Below are 13,699 nucleotides of genomic sequence, written 5' to 3'. Positions count from 1 at the left end.
GGGGGGGGCGGGGGTGGTGGTGGGGAGTGGGGGTGTGGTGTTTAAAACACTCAAAACTCATACTAGCTCATGTGAGTAATGTGACCTTTCTGTTTTCTGACTTTCCCATTTGCGCTCCGTCTGCTGAACTTCCTTTCTCGTCGCGAGTCCGTGCTCACTCATTTAATATCTTAGCTTTTTTCTCTCCCGAGCTCAACTTTAATAGGATTGTTCTCTCTCTCTCTCTCTCTCTCTCTCTCATGGCTAGCGACGGTGTCATCTCAGATCACAGTTCTGATGAGGTAATTAACTTTTTTTTCACTACTATGCATTTGGTTTTCTTTTTTCGGCAAACTACTATGCGTTTGGTCGAAGTTACACAATCGGGTATTAGAATTCGTCCAAGAGAGAGACACTACGAGTTTGGGGTTGATAAGATAAGGAAAATGTTCAAAATTTATTTGTTTCACTCTCGTGGTTTATGATTCTATCCATTTGATCACTTTTGGTCTAGTTTTCACCAACAGTTCATGGGCTGAAGTCCTTTGCAAACCTTTCTTCTTTTTATGCTCTTTATTGTCACCAACAAGGAACTTTAGCTCTTTACCCAGTGCGAATTTGCTTTCCGGTGGGGAGGGGAAAAAAGAAGAAGAAGCAAAACGTTTATAGCCCATTACCTACTTGTTAACTGATAAGAGATCCAAGCGCAGCTGGTAGAGCTGCGGCTAATTTATTCCCCCCCACCCCTCTTTTTATTTAAAGCATTTTCACCAGAAAAATCTGGAGCTCTCAGAGAGAACATGGAAAATAAGGTTTATCTTGTTTAATTGTTTTTAACCCTGTGACCATTTTACAGTTGTCTAGAACCTTTTTAAGACTAAATTTTTTGTTTATATTGGTTTCAGGAATTCAGGATCATCTGGTTTCTGTATTCAGGGTAGTGTTTCATGAGTGAGCATGATCAAAAGTTTCATTTTCCATTCATATGTAGAGTACCCACCGCTCCCTTCTTCCAAAATACATCATGTAGTTGCTTGTATGCACAAGAACCAGAAACAAAATGGTATCATGAGCTTCAAATGCGAAAGAAATGCAAAACTTGGAAAAGCTTACAAAATTATTTGGAAAATCCATTGGAGATTTAATTGCTGCTCCTTTCATCTGGTTTTCTTCTCCATCATCTAGCCTAGTAGAAGTCTCAATCAACCATGTTTTCTGTGTTTTTGAATTATGAAATGCGATGAAATACATCAGGGCCCAATATTACTCATGTGGGTATCTCTTTTGTTTTAATCCTGGGTCATGGGCATGCTCTTTGAAATTTGGTTGAGAAATGGATAGAAGGTAGAACCCTCCAGTTATCTCTCTCTCACAAAATAGATATTCTGTTTCTGATTAAAAAAAAAAAAAATAAATCCTTGCTTTCATCTGTGCTTGATACACACATCTTTCAATTTATATGTAAACCCTCTTTCTTACCCTTTCTTTCAAATCATTCTTCCGGTCTTTTTAATGTGTATGATTATTTCTTATTCATTCTTGACTATTGCTAATGGATTCAAATTATTGCAGCAAGTTGAGAAGAAGGGAAATGAAGAACTAAAGACCATTGAACAAGGGGGTATTTCTCCATCCAAGGAAAATAATGTGATTGAAGGAGAAGAAAAGGCCAAAGCTGAGGAATCTGCAAGTGTCAAGGCACCTACTGAATCAAAAGAAGTGGAAAATACACAGATTGTGACTCCTGCAAATGCAGAGGCTGAAAATGTTGAAAAGTTTGATGAGACCCCTGATTTGTATGTTCTAGTTACAGATGGTTCACAATTGGGAGCAAGTCCTGATTCAAAACTAGATATATCCTCTGTTCCTGATTCTGTAGTTGAGGCTGTTGTGAAAGAAGCAGAGGAATCATCAAAAACACCAGATGTTACTGAATCATCAATTGAAGCCTTAGACAAACCAGTGGAACTCTTGGAATCTCCTACAAAAGATTCAGAACCTGAAGTGGGAAAAAAGCCAGAAGAAGTTTTTGTTGAGGAGCTTAATACGGTAGAAAAACCAGAATCAGTTGCGGAAGTTGAAGTGAAACCACAAGAACAGTTTGAAGAAGTTGAGGAAATATATCTGACGCTTGAGCCTAACGAGAGCGTGGATAAAGATATCACCACTGATTCAGGGACCAAAGCTGACGAGTCCTTGGAGGGAGAAGTTTTGGTTATGGGATCTAAAATGGAAGAAAAGCTAAAACCAGTTGTTGAGGCGGGGGGGAAACCCCAAGAAGTTGATATATCCTCTTTTCCTGATTCTATTGTTGAGGCTGTTGGAAAAGATCCGGAGGAATCATCAAAAATACCTGATATTACTGAATCATCAATTGAATCCTTACACAAACCAGTGGAACTCTTGGAATCTCCTACGAATGATTCAGAACCAAAAGTGGGAAAAAAGCCAGCAGAAGTTTTTGTGGAGGAGCTTAATACACTAGAAAAACAAGAATCAGTTGCGGAAGTTGAAGTGAAACTACAAAAACAGTTTGAAGAAGTTGAGGAAAAATATCTGATGCTTGAGCCTCACGAGAGCGTAGATAAAGATATTACCGCTGATGCAGGGACCAAAGCTGACGAGTCCTTGGAGGGAGAAGTTTTGGTTATGGGATCTAAAATGGAAGAAAAGCTAAAACCAGTTGTTGAGGCGGGGGGGAAACCCCAAGAAGTTGATATATCCTCTTTTCCTGATTCTATTGTTGAGGCTGTTGGAAAAGATCCGGAGGAATCATCAAAAATACCTGATATTACTGAATCATCAATTGAATCCTTACACAAACCAGTGGAACTCTTGGAATCTCCTACAAATGATTCAGAACCAAAAGTGGGAAAAAAGCCAGCAGAAGTTTTTGTGGAGGAGCTTAATACACTAGAAAAACAAGAATCAGTTGCGGAAGTTGAAGTGAAACTACAAAAACAGTTTGAAGAAGTTGAGGAAAAATATCTGATGCTTGAGCCTCACGAGAGCGTAGATAAAGATATTACCGCTGATGCAGGGACCAAAGCTGACGAGTCCTTGGAGGGAGAAGTTTCGGTTATGGGATCTAAAATGGAAGAAAAGCTAAAACCAGTTGTTGAGGCAGGAGGAAAACCCCAAGAAGTTGATATATTCTCTTTTCCTGAATCTATTGTTGAGGCTGTTGGAAAAGAACCGGAGGAATCATCAAAAGTACCTGATGTTACTGAATCATCAATTGAATCCTTACACAAACCCGTGGAACTCTTGGAATCTCCTACAAATGATTCAGAACCTGAAGTGGGAAAAAAGCCAGAAGAAGTTTCTGTGGAAGAGCCTAAAGTGGTAGAAAAACCAGAATCAGTTGTGGAAGTTAAAGTGAAACCACCAGAAGAGTCTGAAGAAGCTGAGGAAAAATATATGACACTTGAGCCTAATGTGGATGTGGATAAAGATGTCACCACTGATGCAGGGACCAAAGCTGATGAGTCCTTGGAGGGAGAAATTTCCGTTGTGGGACCTAAAATGGAAGAAAAGGCCGTGGGAGGAAAACCCCGAGAAGCTGAAGAAGTTGAGGAGAAATATGAGATGCTTAAGCCTAGGGAAAGCATTGATAACGATAGCGGAAAAGATGGAGTGACCCAGGAAGAGGAGTCCTTGAAGGAAGAAGCTTCTGTAGTGGAACCTGAAACACTAGAAAAGTCAGAGCCAGTTGTTGAGATGGGAGGAAAACCACAAGAAAAGGCTCAAGAAGTTGAGAAGAAATCTGAGATGATTGATCCCAAGGAGAGCTTGGACAGTGACATCCCAAAAGATGATTTGACTGATATAGTCGAGGAGGATATCAAGCCATCTGAATCAGTTGCTTCTGCTAGTCAGGGAGCAGAATCTGGTCTGAAAGAAGGTGGAATAAAACCTGTCACTCCTGATGCAGAAAATGTCAATGTGGATGATACCAAGAAAGAAGTTGGGGTAGAGGAGGAGAAGGCAGCTGTGCACGTGGGGGATATTGAAGCAAAGAAAGAAGAGAAAGTTGTGAACATGGAAGAGGGCAAAGACAATGATGTGAAAATAGAGGAGCTGACTCAACCTGAGAAAACAGAAACCATTGAAGAAAAGGAAGCAAAGGATGTGAAAATTGATGAGAATGAAGAAAATGGTATCAAGAAAGAGCAGTTGATGCTACCTGAGCCAACAGAAACCAAGGATGTGGGTGGCTCCTATACAGCTACTGAAGTTACTGAAAAATATTCCAATGAGCAGAGTGCTTCTAAAGATGCTGAAATAACCACTCAAGAGAAGAAAGAGCATGATGCCAAAGTTGATACACCAGATTTGAAGGGTAAAGTGGATGTGGTTGAAACTAGTAATTTTGTTGAGGAACCCACTTCAGAGTCCAAGGAGTCAGACTTAGAAGGGAAGGTGGAGGAAGCTGTACAGTCTTGTGTACATAATCTGGATGGAGTAGCAGTGGATGAGAGTGCAAAATCTGGTGCTCCAAATGTGGAATTATCCAAACTTATGGATAATTCAAAAACAGATCAGGACCCTCCTAAACAAGAAGCTCCGGCCAAGCCCTCTCAAAAACATTCTAATAACATTATATCAAAGGTGAAGCAGTCAATTGTGAAGGTCAAGAAAGCAATCATTGGGAAGTCTCCAAGTTCAAAACCACTCTCTTCTGAATCCAAGGGTGACGTACAAACTAAATGATGGGGCAAAGACAAAAGGGAAGTTTCTATTTGGATTGCCAACGTGTTTTGTGCTTGTGATTGTTCTGTTATAGATGCTGTAAATGTCAGGTTCTTCTGTTGGAAGGCAGGTCGGCATGTATAGAAGGTAAGGGCCATGAATTAGCTCAGGATTCTGTGTTTTGCTTGTATTAATTTGTTGGTTTTTTCCCCTTTTTTTTTTTGGTGAGTGCTTATGGCTTTTGTGATACATCATATAATTCTCAATTGGTCTGTTGATCGATGTATGTATTTTGTATTGTATATTTGTGATTAATGATTAATATTATTCTTTTACCATGTAAAATTTTCATTTGTGGTATGCTTTATCCCAACTACAGAAGCTTCTTTTGGAACATGCTCAAATATCCTACCTGATATATGATGAGAGACTATTGACTCTTCCAGAATAAACCAAGAATTCGGAATGACCTTATGTTCACATGTACGAGAGGGCATCAACGGTTGTCAGCAAGGATTTTGGTGATCATATTGTATACCATATTACATAATTAATGGGTCTGACGTGGTGTGTGGTCTGGTGACTCTGATTATTTCTTTTTTTTAGCACAATATGGGTATTGTTTTGGCTTTGTGGTGAAGTAGACTTCTATGTGGTTATCAGATTATCAGATATGATACAGAATAATTTAGAAATGTGTAGAGGGTTTTTTGAGCAAACAGCATGAAATGGGCAGAGAGTTATTTCAGCAAACGGTATAGGGAAGTGCATCTAATACGTAAAAGTTTCAGATATAAGCAGGCAGGGAGGTCATTTCAGGGAGGTCATTTTATGTTAGGGGAGAGAGAGAGAGAGAGAATGACATTCATTAAAAAAGATATATTATACTAAGAAGGCAAGTAAGTAAGATTAAGAAAATATCTATGTATAGTATAATATAAAGTATAAAAATGGTCTGATTTCCCATTGCTATATATATATATATATATATAAGTCCACACATCTAAGTCAATTGGGCTAGCTGGATGGTTTGTTCCCTAAGTCAGCGGTTCTAACCTCTAACATGCATGTCGTTAAACTAAAAAGGGATAGGGTCTAGCAGTTTCACTGGCTGCTGGCTTTGTCCAAGGTCTTTTAAGTGCCTCAATTTGGAGGCCGAATCAAAAGCCTACCGAACTACACAACCAGATTGACTGATTTCCTTATTACTCTAGTTTTGATTTTGATATTAAATATGGGAGGAGCTTTTTAACTTAGCGGCTCAACCAATGGGATTGAGATGGAAGAGGAATAGGGTCATTTCCAAGGACTTTCATCATCTGCCGTGGGTGTGGCTGTGCGGTGAGGATCCGACGGCCTAAATGACATTGACATACATCCCGATGTCATGCTGACCATCAAATCCTTGCCGCATGGCGGCACCCGCAGCAGTTGAGGATTTTTTTTGCGTTTCCAAAGGGGAGGGAGGGACTAGGGAGAGACTTAGGCCGACACCCCAGCAGTTGCTGAGCTTTTAACCAAATATTAAATATTGATTGGTTCATTTTACCAGAGGGACCAGTAAGACTGTTTGAAAGCGATCTAATGGACTTAAATCAATAACAAGCCGATAAGATTCAACAATTTTTTTGTTAAATTTATGGGACAAAGATTGCTATTTGGTTGCCAAGATGGGGGTGGCGAAAAGATCACCTTACCCCTTGATTGAATGCATGCGTGTCTCTCTTGATTGGTTCCTACTATGACATCAGGTCATTGGAAAGACTCGTACGAGGATTATATTATATTGATAATATATAGTGGTGTCAAAGCTCCGGATCAGGTTTAGGTACGAGAATAATCTCGTACGTTCTTACTCCGTGGATTTGAAATCTATTAAATAAAGAGAGAAAGTGAATTTCAAATCTATGGACCAGGATTATACAAGATTGTTCTAATACGTGAACTTGATCCCGTCTCAGTCAAAAGAGGCTGAACTGAAAAGACTGAACTTATTCCAACTCTACTTTTATGGTTCAAATTAAAAAGTAAACTTCGATAATATGCAACCACACCTAACCCGTGTAACAGATAAATAAAAAAAAATTATCTTTTGATCTCAGTCTGAACCAATTAGAGTGACTAAAACTACCCTAAAATTGACACTGGAGCGATAATTAATTGATAAGAGAAACTGGTATGGGTCTGAAATCGACTAGACTGATAGATATCGGTTTTGATTCGGATTTCATGGACTGTATTAGTTTAGTTATCAGTCTGTGAAACCGAAACTAGAATAATAACTAATCGTTGTGCTTGTGGTCATGTCTTATTGGATTAATGGGTTCGACTAAACTGAGAGTTTTTTGAGTTCTCATCGTTGTGCTATATGATTTATCTTTTTTTTTTTGGTATAGTGCTATATGATTATCTGGTGCATGCATAGTAGCTGTGATCAAGTAAGGTTCTTATTAGGAGAAAAGGAGCACTGTAGCTTTGTCTATGTTGAGGACAGACACCAAAGTTGAATCAATGCTTGTTGGCATTAAATTTGGTTTGGAAAATTATTCTCATTTTTGATTGATTGATTTTAGCAATACTCTTATAAATTGTTTATATGTGGTAGTCGAAGGAATGATGTGAACTAACCAATTTCCAATTTCAAATCTCAAATTTCAGAGAGAAATTCGATATACTCTCTCATAAATAGGTGCACCCACCACCTTCAATTGTTCATTTTTCATACAAGAAAAAACAAAACCTTCAATTGTTCATGAGCCCTAGGGTATCATCAGTTGGCGCCGACGATGTGGTGATTCTTCCCCGCCGTAGCCCCTAGGGTGTCGTCACTGACTACTAAGAGTCTCCCATGAACCACAACCCTTGCTTATACAAATTACATAGGGATGATGTTAACTAACAGAAGTGGCCAAAGCAACGAACTCGAATCTATAATATAATAGTGGAAAACTGTATGTACGATGATTACTTGTGGAAGAAAGAAGCGTGAATTCTGAAATCCCGAATCTATCAGCTGTAGGTAAGGTAGGTAATTCCTTTTTCCTGTGCGCATGACTTCTTCGGTGGCCGAATTCATTAGACGAGAAGTGCCCGATTGGGACGATGAAGTCCTTGCAACGGCCCGATTCAAGGCCTTCAGCGGACAGAGGCCCGATTGGGAACCCAGACTCCTTTTCTGGAAGGATTTGATTCTCAAAGTTGCTCGCCATCTCGGCGTCTTCATCATCCAACCATCCCAGGTGTGTATCTGCTTCCTTCTGTTTCCATACATTCCCCCCACCCCCCAAACCCCGGCCTCTTTCATCTTTCCCATCACAGAAAAAAAAAAGGGTGTATGAATGAATCAAGAAGTCTTTTTGTTTCGTCTTTGATATATTCACGACTATTTACGGTCCTCTTTCTAATATCAGTGTCTAGGGTTTGGCAATTGGGTTCTCCAACTAGATAAAATGAGTTATCCATCGGCGACTTGAAAACCAAATTTTTTGTTGAATGATTTCACTGTCAACCTTGCCAACCTTACCAGCTCGTTGTTCAGTGTGAAAGTATATTTTTGTCGCTCATAAGGAAAGAAGAGAGCCTATTTTGTCCATCTGGTTCGTGCATCAACCTCCTTAACAATTGGGTTCTGTTCTTCTCCAGGTCATGTACAACTGGTTCAATCGTGGAGGATTGACACCCTTATGCCTCGAGCATGTATTGGTGAGCTTCTGTTTTTTTTGGATAAAAATTGGTGAGCTTCTGTTCGGATCCACTTTTTGTTGTTATGCTCAATCTTTTCTCTCTATTTTTCTTATAAGGGGTCGGTCTGTTTTTTCATCGTCTACAGAAAACTTTCCATTGAATATTATCCAAATTTCCATCTTCCATGATATCCCTCACTCATTTTTTTTTGGCTGAATTTATTGGTTCTTCCAGAAGTCTATTTTGTATATTTTTCTCATGATGGTTGTGGTATTGATGGTGGTTCTTCATATTATCACAAGGTTGGACTGTCACTTCTATTCCTTGATTCTTTCACTAGTGTCCCACACAATGGCTCGCCTACAAGTTCCAAATATACAATTTATCAATTATATCTTCTACAACCCAAAAGATATATATATATATATATATATTTGTTTCGAATTCTTGACCTGTTTTGAAGAATGACCCGCTTCGACAGTTCGACCTGCGACTTGGAAGAGTAAATAATGTACTATCGTCTTGTTGGGCAAGTCATTGTAATTTGGGGGTTTTTCGAGCTTGGGTTTCATGGCGAGTTTTCTCGCCGTTGCTTGGGTGTAATCTCTCTCTTCTGCATAGTGAAACATCTTCTTCGTCCGAGGACATAGCACACCACATTGGTGTGTGAACCTCATTAAATCTTTGGGTCTAGGTTTGTTGAACCTTTGGGCTAGGTAATTGGACCTCCCATGCTGCAATGCTTTATTATCCAATTAGTCTATGTTTGTTGGACCTTGGCTTCCCACAAGCAAACCATAGTCTAGGCAATTTGCCAGCAAGGCTTCTAGCTTGAGAGCACAAGATCTTGCAGCTCAACATGCTTGTGGACCAAACATACTTGTGACCCGCATCTTTGGTGCACCTCAAGTGGCATTATGGCTATTCCTCGGCCCACGCATGCGCATGCAAGTTCTCAAAGGAAATAGTCGAGTTCTTGCATTCTCACCTTCTTTTTAGCTTCCGATTGGGGAATCACAAATTTTTTTGTGGAGATGTTGCTTCATACTCTACATGTCCTAAAATGTCAAGGTGATCAGCTTGCCACAAATTCTTAAGTGAAAGCATTTTCTTTTTTCCATTTTTTTTTCAGCTTATGACTTGTAATGGTGAAAATAACAAAAAATCTTTAATAATGGTAATGTGGATGAGTTGTATATAATTGGACAATAACTCTATTTCTTTAATGGAATTAAAGGAACGTACTAATAGAAATTGTGTAATGAAGAAAACCATATTAGAGAGAGAGAGAGAACCAAATTCATTGCTTTATAATTTTGGATATCCTAGGACTATTTTGGTTTGATCTCATTATCACTGGTTGTCTTGGCTTAATGGCTTCCCATGGACATCTTTTAATAATTCTAATTAATTTGTTGTTTATTCTTCTCATTTCTTATTCATTTTTTCACCAGCTTGAAATGCATAAATCTGGTGAAATTATACACCGCGGGGATCTTCTAGATCCAACTAGTGGACGCCTGTCCCAGTTGTTTAAAAGAGTTATGCGATTGACAGGTGTATCAAAATCATCACCACTGCAAGTTACTTCAGAAGATCAGTTCATTCTTACTTCACTCCTTCAGGCATGTACCAAGAGTATGCATGCCCCATCATTTTCTCCAACCCCCCCACCCCCCCAAAAAAAAAAATCTTGTTTTGTATGTGAATGTGGTATTACAAGCTCTATACAAAATTCATGTTAGTAATTGCATATCTATGCACATGGAGTACATGCCAGGAAATCGAACCTATGGATCTCACCCTTGTGATCTATGTGAAATCTAATCTGATCAGATGATCATGATTTCATTTTCAGCCGTAGAGGATGTCATTGTTGGCATCCATCAGAGACTCTGGGTTTGACTGTAGAGGTCGTGCCCGATGTGCACATGCTTACTGTTCACATAAAACATAATATTATCACCCTATGTGGCACATCAGTTAATGCCTTAAAATGCACAAAGCCCAGGTTCCAATCCAAATGGCTGGGAGCAAAGCTTTATTTTTCATCACTTGTTTCAAGTCTATTTATATTTATTTCCCATTGTTCCTTAAAATCTGTCTCTGGTTTGTAGGAAAGAGCTGCAGAAGTTGCAAGTTTTTTGTCTGAGAGCTACTGGTCTTCCTTCTGTGTTATTACACTGGGGAAGTTCCAGAGGATTTGTAAAGGATCCAATGAAGCTTCTGTAATCTTGGGTTACTTGTCAGGATGTGGAAAAGCTCGGTATTTCTCGATTAGTAAGAAGGATTTCATTGAGGTACTGCATGTAGTTCCTATTTTATTTGAATAGCCTTCATGCAGGTTTTATTCTCAAACCATCTGAATACTCCCATTGAAATCTTAAAACTCATACTTCTTGGAAGTCAACCCTGGGAACTGGTCAAGTCAACTCAGACAATTTTAATAAGTTGGTGGGTATCTAAGGATGATCGTAGAGAACCTGCTTCAAAAAACTTGCCAACAGGAAAAATATTGGAACATACCATTCAGCTGGTGTTTTTTGTCATAGACTGAATGGGTTTGAATCAGCAGGGTTAGTGACTTGGTCAACAAATTCTTATTTTATTTTATTATTATTATTTTTTTTTAATATAAATTCAGGTTCCTGATCAGGTTATTGCATCCATGTTTGGTGCCTACCAAACCAGATAGCTATTTGGGATTTTCACATGCTGAACTGGCATTGAACAGACTACTTTATCCTGCTATATTGCCAATGTTGAGTGCTGAGATATACTGTTTACAGGGTATCAAAGTTTCTCTTGGGCAAGGGACAGTTCCTAGCATCTCAAGTCTTGATTGTGATGTTTTGCACTTGATTTGGACTACAGAAAAGCTTCAGCAACAACTTGATGTGATCGACCATCGTTGTGAAATGTAAGCATTACTTGCACATAATGCTTGTTCCTGACATCATACATTCTTGCATGAGGCAACTTGAGCACTTAAAAGCTCTATGGCCAACAGATCTAAAACACAGATGGGTGGTGTATTTGAGGATTTAATGAGCCTATAACCCAAATGGATCCTTTGTATTATTACAAGTAGGACAAAGTTTCAACATTGTAGGATGATATAACATATGATGCAGCTTATTGGGCTTTGCACCATACATCTCTGGTGCCCTATGAGAAGGTTAAGTTCATCTGAGTGGTGCACTTTGTGCATCCCCTTTCAGCAATCATCAACTATAGGTGCAGAACAATGAATACACCCACCCATCCTTTTATAGATTTGTAGGTTCTCTTTTTTCGAAAATGGGTCTTACTTTTTCTGGGAATTGGGAGTGTCCTTGTTTCATAGATTGGTTCATTGTGCAGGTCAAGAAAATCAGCGTTAGCTTCCCTGAGGACCAGAAACAAAGATGTTGCACTTAGGCATGCGAAGGAATTAAAATTGTCGTATGAAAGCAGAGAAAAGTGCACTGCCCTTCTCAACCGGGTGGAGGAAGTACTTAATATCATTGCACATGCTGAATCCACTAAGAAGGTAATGATGTGTTTTCTATAAATATTTTCAGTTGCTTTGAATCTGTTCATCCATGGTCTCCTGGTGCCAGGTTGCTGAAGCTATCCAAATTGGAGCTCATGCAATTAAGGAAAATGTGGTCAGTGTGGAAGATGTCCAACTTTGCCTAGAAGAGCTTGATAACAGTGTTGCTTCACAAAAGCTTGTGGAAGAAGCTTTTGGTAATTTTCTTACTCCTTCCGGAGCAGTCACTGAATTTCTTTCAATAATGAAATCTATGGGCTACTTAATGTTAGGTTTATATGACAGTGCAGATGTAATGCTGACTCTTGACTGTTGGATGGAATTAAGATCTTTGGATGGAAAGGGCACACAAGATGCAAATGCTGGCTGTCCTGGCCATCCAATCTTCCAATATTAAAAATTCTAACTGCAAAAATATTTTGACAATCTGATCTATTATTTTCATTTGTGGACTTGTTAGATGAGTTCTTCATCAGAATTTGACTAGCTCTAGATATGAAGATTTCATTTTGTTAAATGCATTGTCTGTATGGATTGGTTCAACCGTGGTCATCTTGGTATGTGGCTCTTGCAGAATCAAATCCACTCCAGAGCACTGGTATTGAAGATGGTGATGTTGAGGAGGAGTTCAAGAAACTAGAGTTGGAACTTGGTGATGAAATCTCACAAAACCTGAGATCAGGACCTTCTGTGTACTTACCAACAGAAGTAGAGGGTGCAAAGGCTGCTGAATCGTTAAGCAATGCCTTATCAGATCTCAAGCTTACAGGTGGTTCTGAATGGCAAGTAGAGAGTCAGGAATCTGCTGAATCTGTGAGCATCAAGCTACCAATTCAACAGCCCGAGCCAGCTTAGCTACATTTAAATTCTTGAGTTCACTATTTGAATTTTGTAGATCCCCCCGCCTGCAACACACACACAGAGGTCCTGCTTGCCTTCCTTTTGCGTGTGACACAGAAAAGTTAGTCATTTTTGTATTTAAAATGGTCAAATTACCCTTATAAGTGGTTAATTTACAAATCTTCCTTTCTTCCCATTACTTCCCCTGAGTTGTGATTTATCTTCCTTTGGTTGCTTTCTTCACTGATGAACACTCTGCAATTTGGTTAAAAACCTACTCCAGAATCGAAGATTGAAAAAAATAAAATATAAATTAAGACTGGAATAATTTTACTCTAATTCGTATTTTGAAACCCTAGATTGGAAAAAACCTTAAATTTGGAAAAAAAATTTACTTTAATACCAATACCCATACATAATTTCATGATAAATGGAGAATGATTTGCTTATTTAGCATAGATATGTAAGTTAGGATTTCAAATAAAGAATGATATGCTCCATCAACAAGAGTAATCAATTGATTTTAGAGTAAAATTCATAGAATAAGCATCGTTTTTATCCTCATTTCAGATAGAAAACCAGAACATGGGTGATCAGTAGGTTAGATGGTAGACAAAAAAAAAAAGAGATAGGGGTGGCCGCCACTGCTTCAGGTTACTTCGTTGGATTTTCTCTAAGAGAGGAGAGGTAAGAGATACCAAAATCCTTCAATCATAAATAAAATTGTTGGATTTTCTCTAAGAGAAAGAAGAGGTAAGAGATACCAAAATCCTTCAATTATAAATAAAATCTTTCGTAGATTCTTACAATCTTTGCTATTTTGTAGGAGACAGAAGGGGGATCTGATTTCTTTCATATAGATAAGGTTAATATGGTATTTTCATGTTTTAATTTGTCAGTTTAACATTATTGGTCTGAAAATGGGACAGTTGCAATACTTTTCTTTTCTTTTATTTATTTTTTTTTTGT

The 13,699-nt window shown here is 38.7% G+C and overlaps 2 protein-coding genes across 5 annotated transcripts; both read left to right on the top strand.

Moving 5' to 3' along the window:
- The first annotated feature begins 79 nt into the window (after positions 1–79).
- Positions 80–5,009, top strand: LOC122063708 (titin-like). Of its 3 annotated transcripts, none has more exons than XM_042627405.1 (3): positions 82–281; positions 885–966; positions 1,552–5,009. In XM_042627405.1, exons 2-3 carry the CDS (start codon positions 937–939, stop codon positions 4,690–4,692), a joined length of 3,171 nt encoding a protein of 1,056 aa, XP_042483339.1. In that variant the 5' UTR covers positions 82–281; positions 885–936; the 3' UTR covers positions 4,693–5,009. The 3 variants fall into 3 exon arrangements, with proteins under 3 accessions (XP_042483337.1, XP_042483339.1, XP_042483340.1); XM_042627406.1 differs by lacking the exon at positions 82–281 and adding an exon at positions 409–791; XM_042627403.1 differs by lacking the exon at positions 885–966 and having other exon boundaries at positions 80–281.
- Positions 5,010–7,028: 2,019 nt separating this feature from the next.
- Positions 7,029–12,929, top strand: LOC122063709 (charged multivesicular body protein 7). 2 transcript variants are annotated; one of them, XM_042627407.1, is made up of 8 exons: positions 7,029–7,910; positions 8,314–8,373; positions 9,810–9,980; positions 10,473–10,655; positions 11,145–11,275; positions 11,719–11,887; positions 11,958–12,087; positions 12,465–12,929. In XM_042627407.1, the coding sequence occupies exons 1-8, from the start codon at positions 7,722–7,724 to the stop codon at positions 12,743–12,745; spliced, it is 1,314 nt and encodes a 437-aa protein (XP_042483341.1). In that variant the 5' UTR covers positions 7,029–7,721; the 3' UTR covers positions 12,746–12,929. The 2 variants fall into 2 exon arrangements, with proteins under 2 accessions (XP_042483341.1, XP_042483342.1); XM_042627408.1 differs by lacking the exon at positions 7,029–7,910 and having other exon boundaries at positions 8,314–8,404.
- Positions 12,930–13,699: the final 770 nt, after the last annotated feature.

The sequence above is a fragment of the Macadamia integrifolia genome, unplaced genomic scaffold, assembly GCF_013358625.1.
Source record: "Macadamia integrifolia cultivar HAES 741 unplaced genomic scaffold, SCU_Mint_v3 scaffold1431, whole genome shotgun sequence".
NCBI classification, from domain to species: domain Eukaryota; kingdom Viridiplantae; phylum Streptophyta; class Magnoliopsida; order Proteales; family Proteaceae; genus Macadamia; species Macadamia integrifolia.
This window is presented reverse-complemented; position numbering and strand designations above follow the sequence as displayed.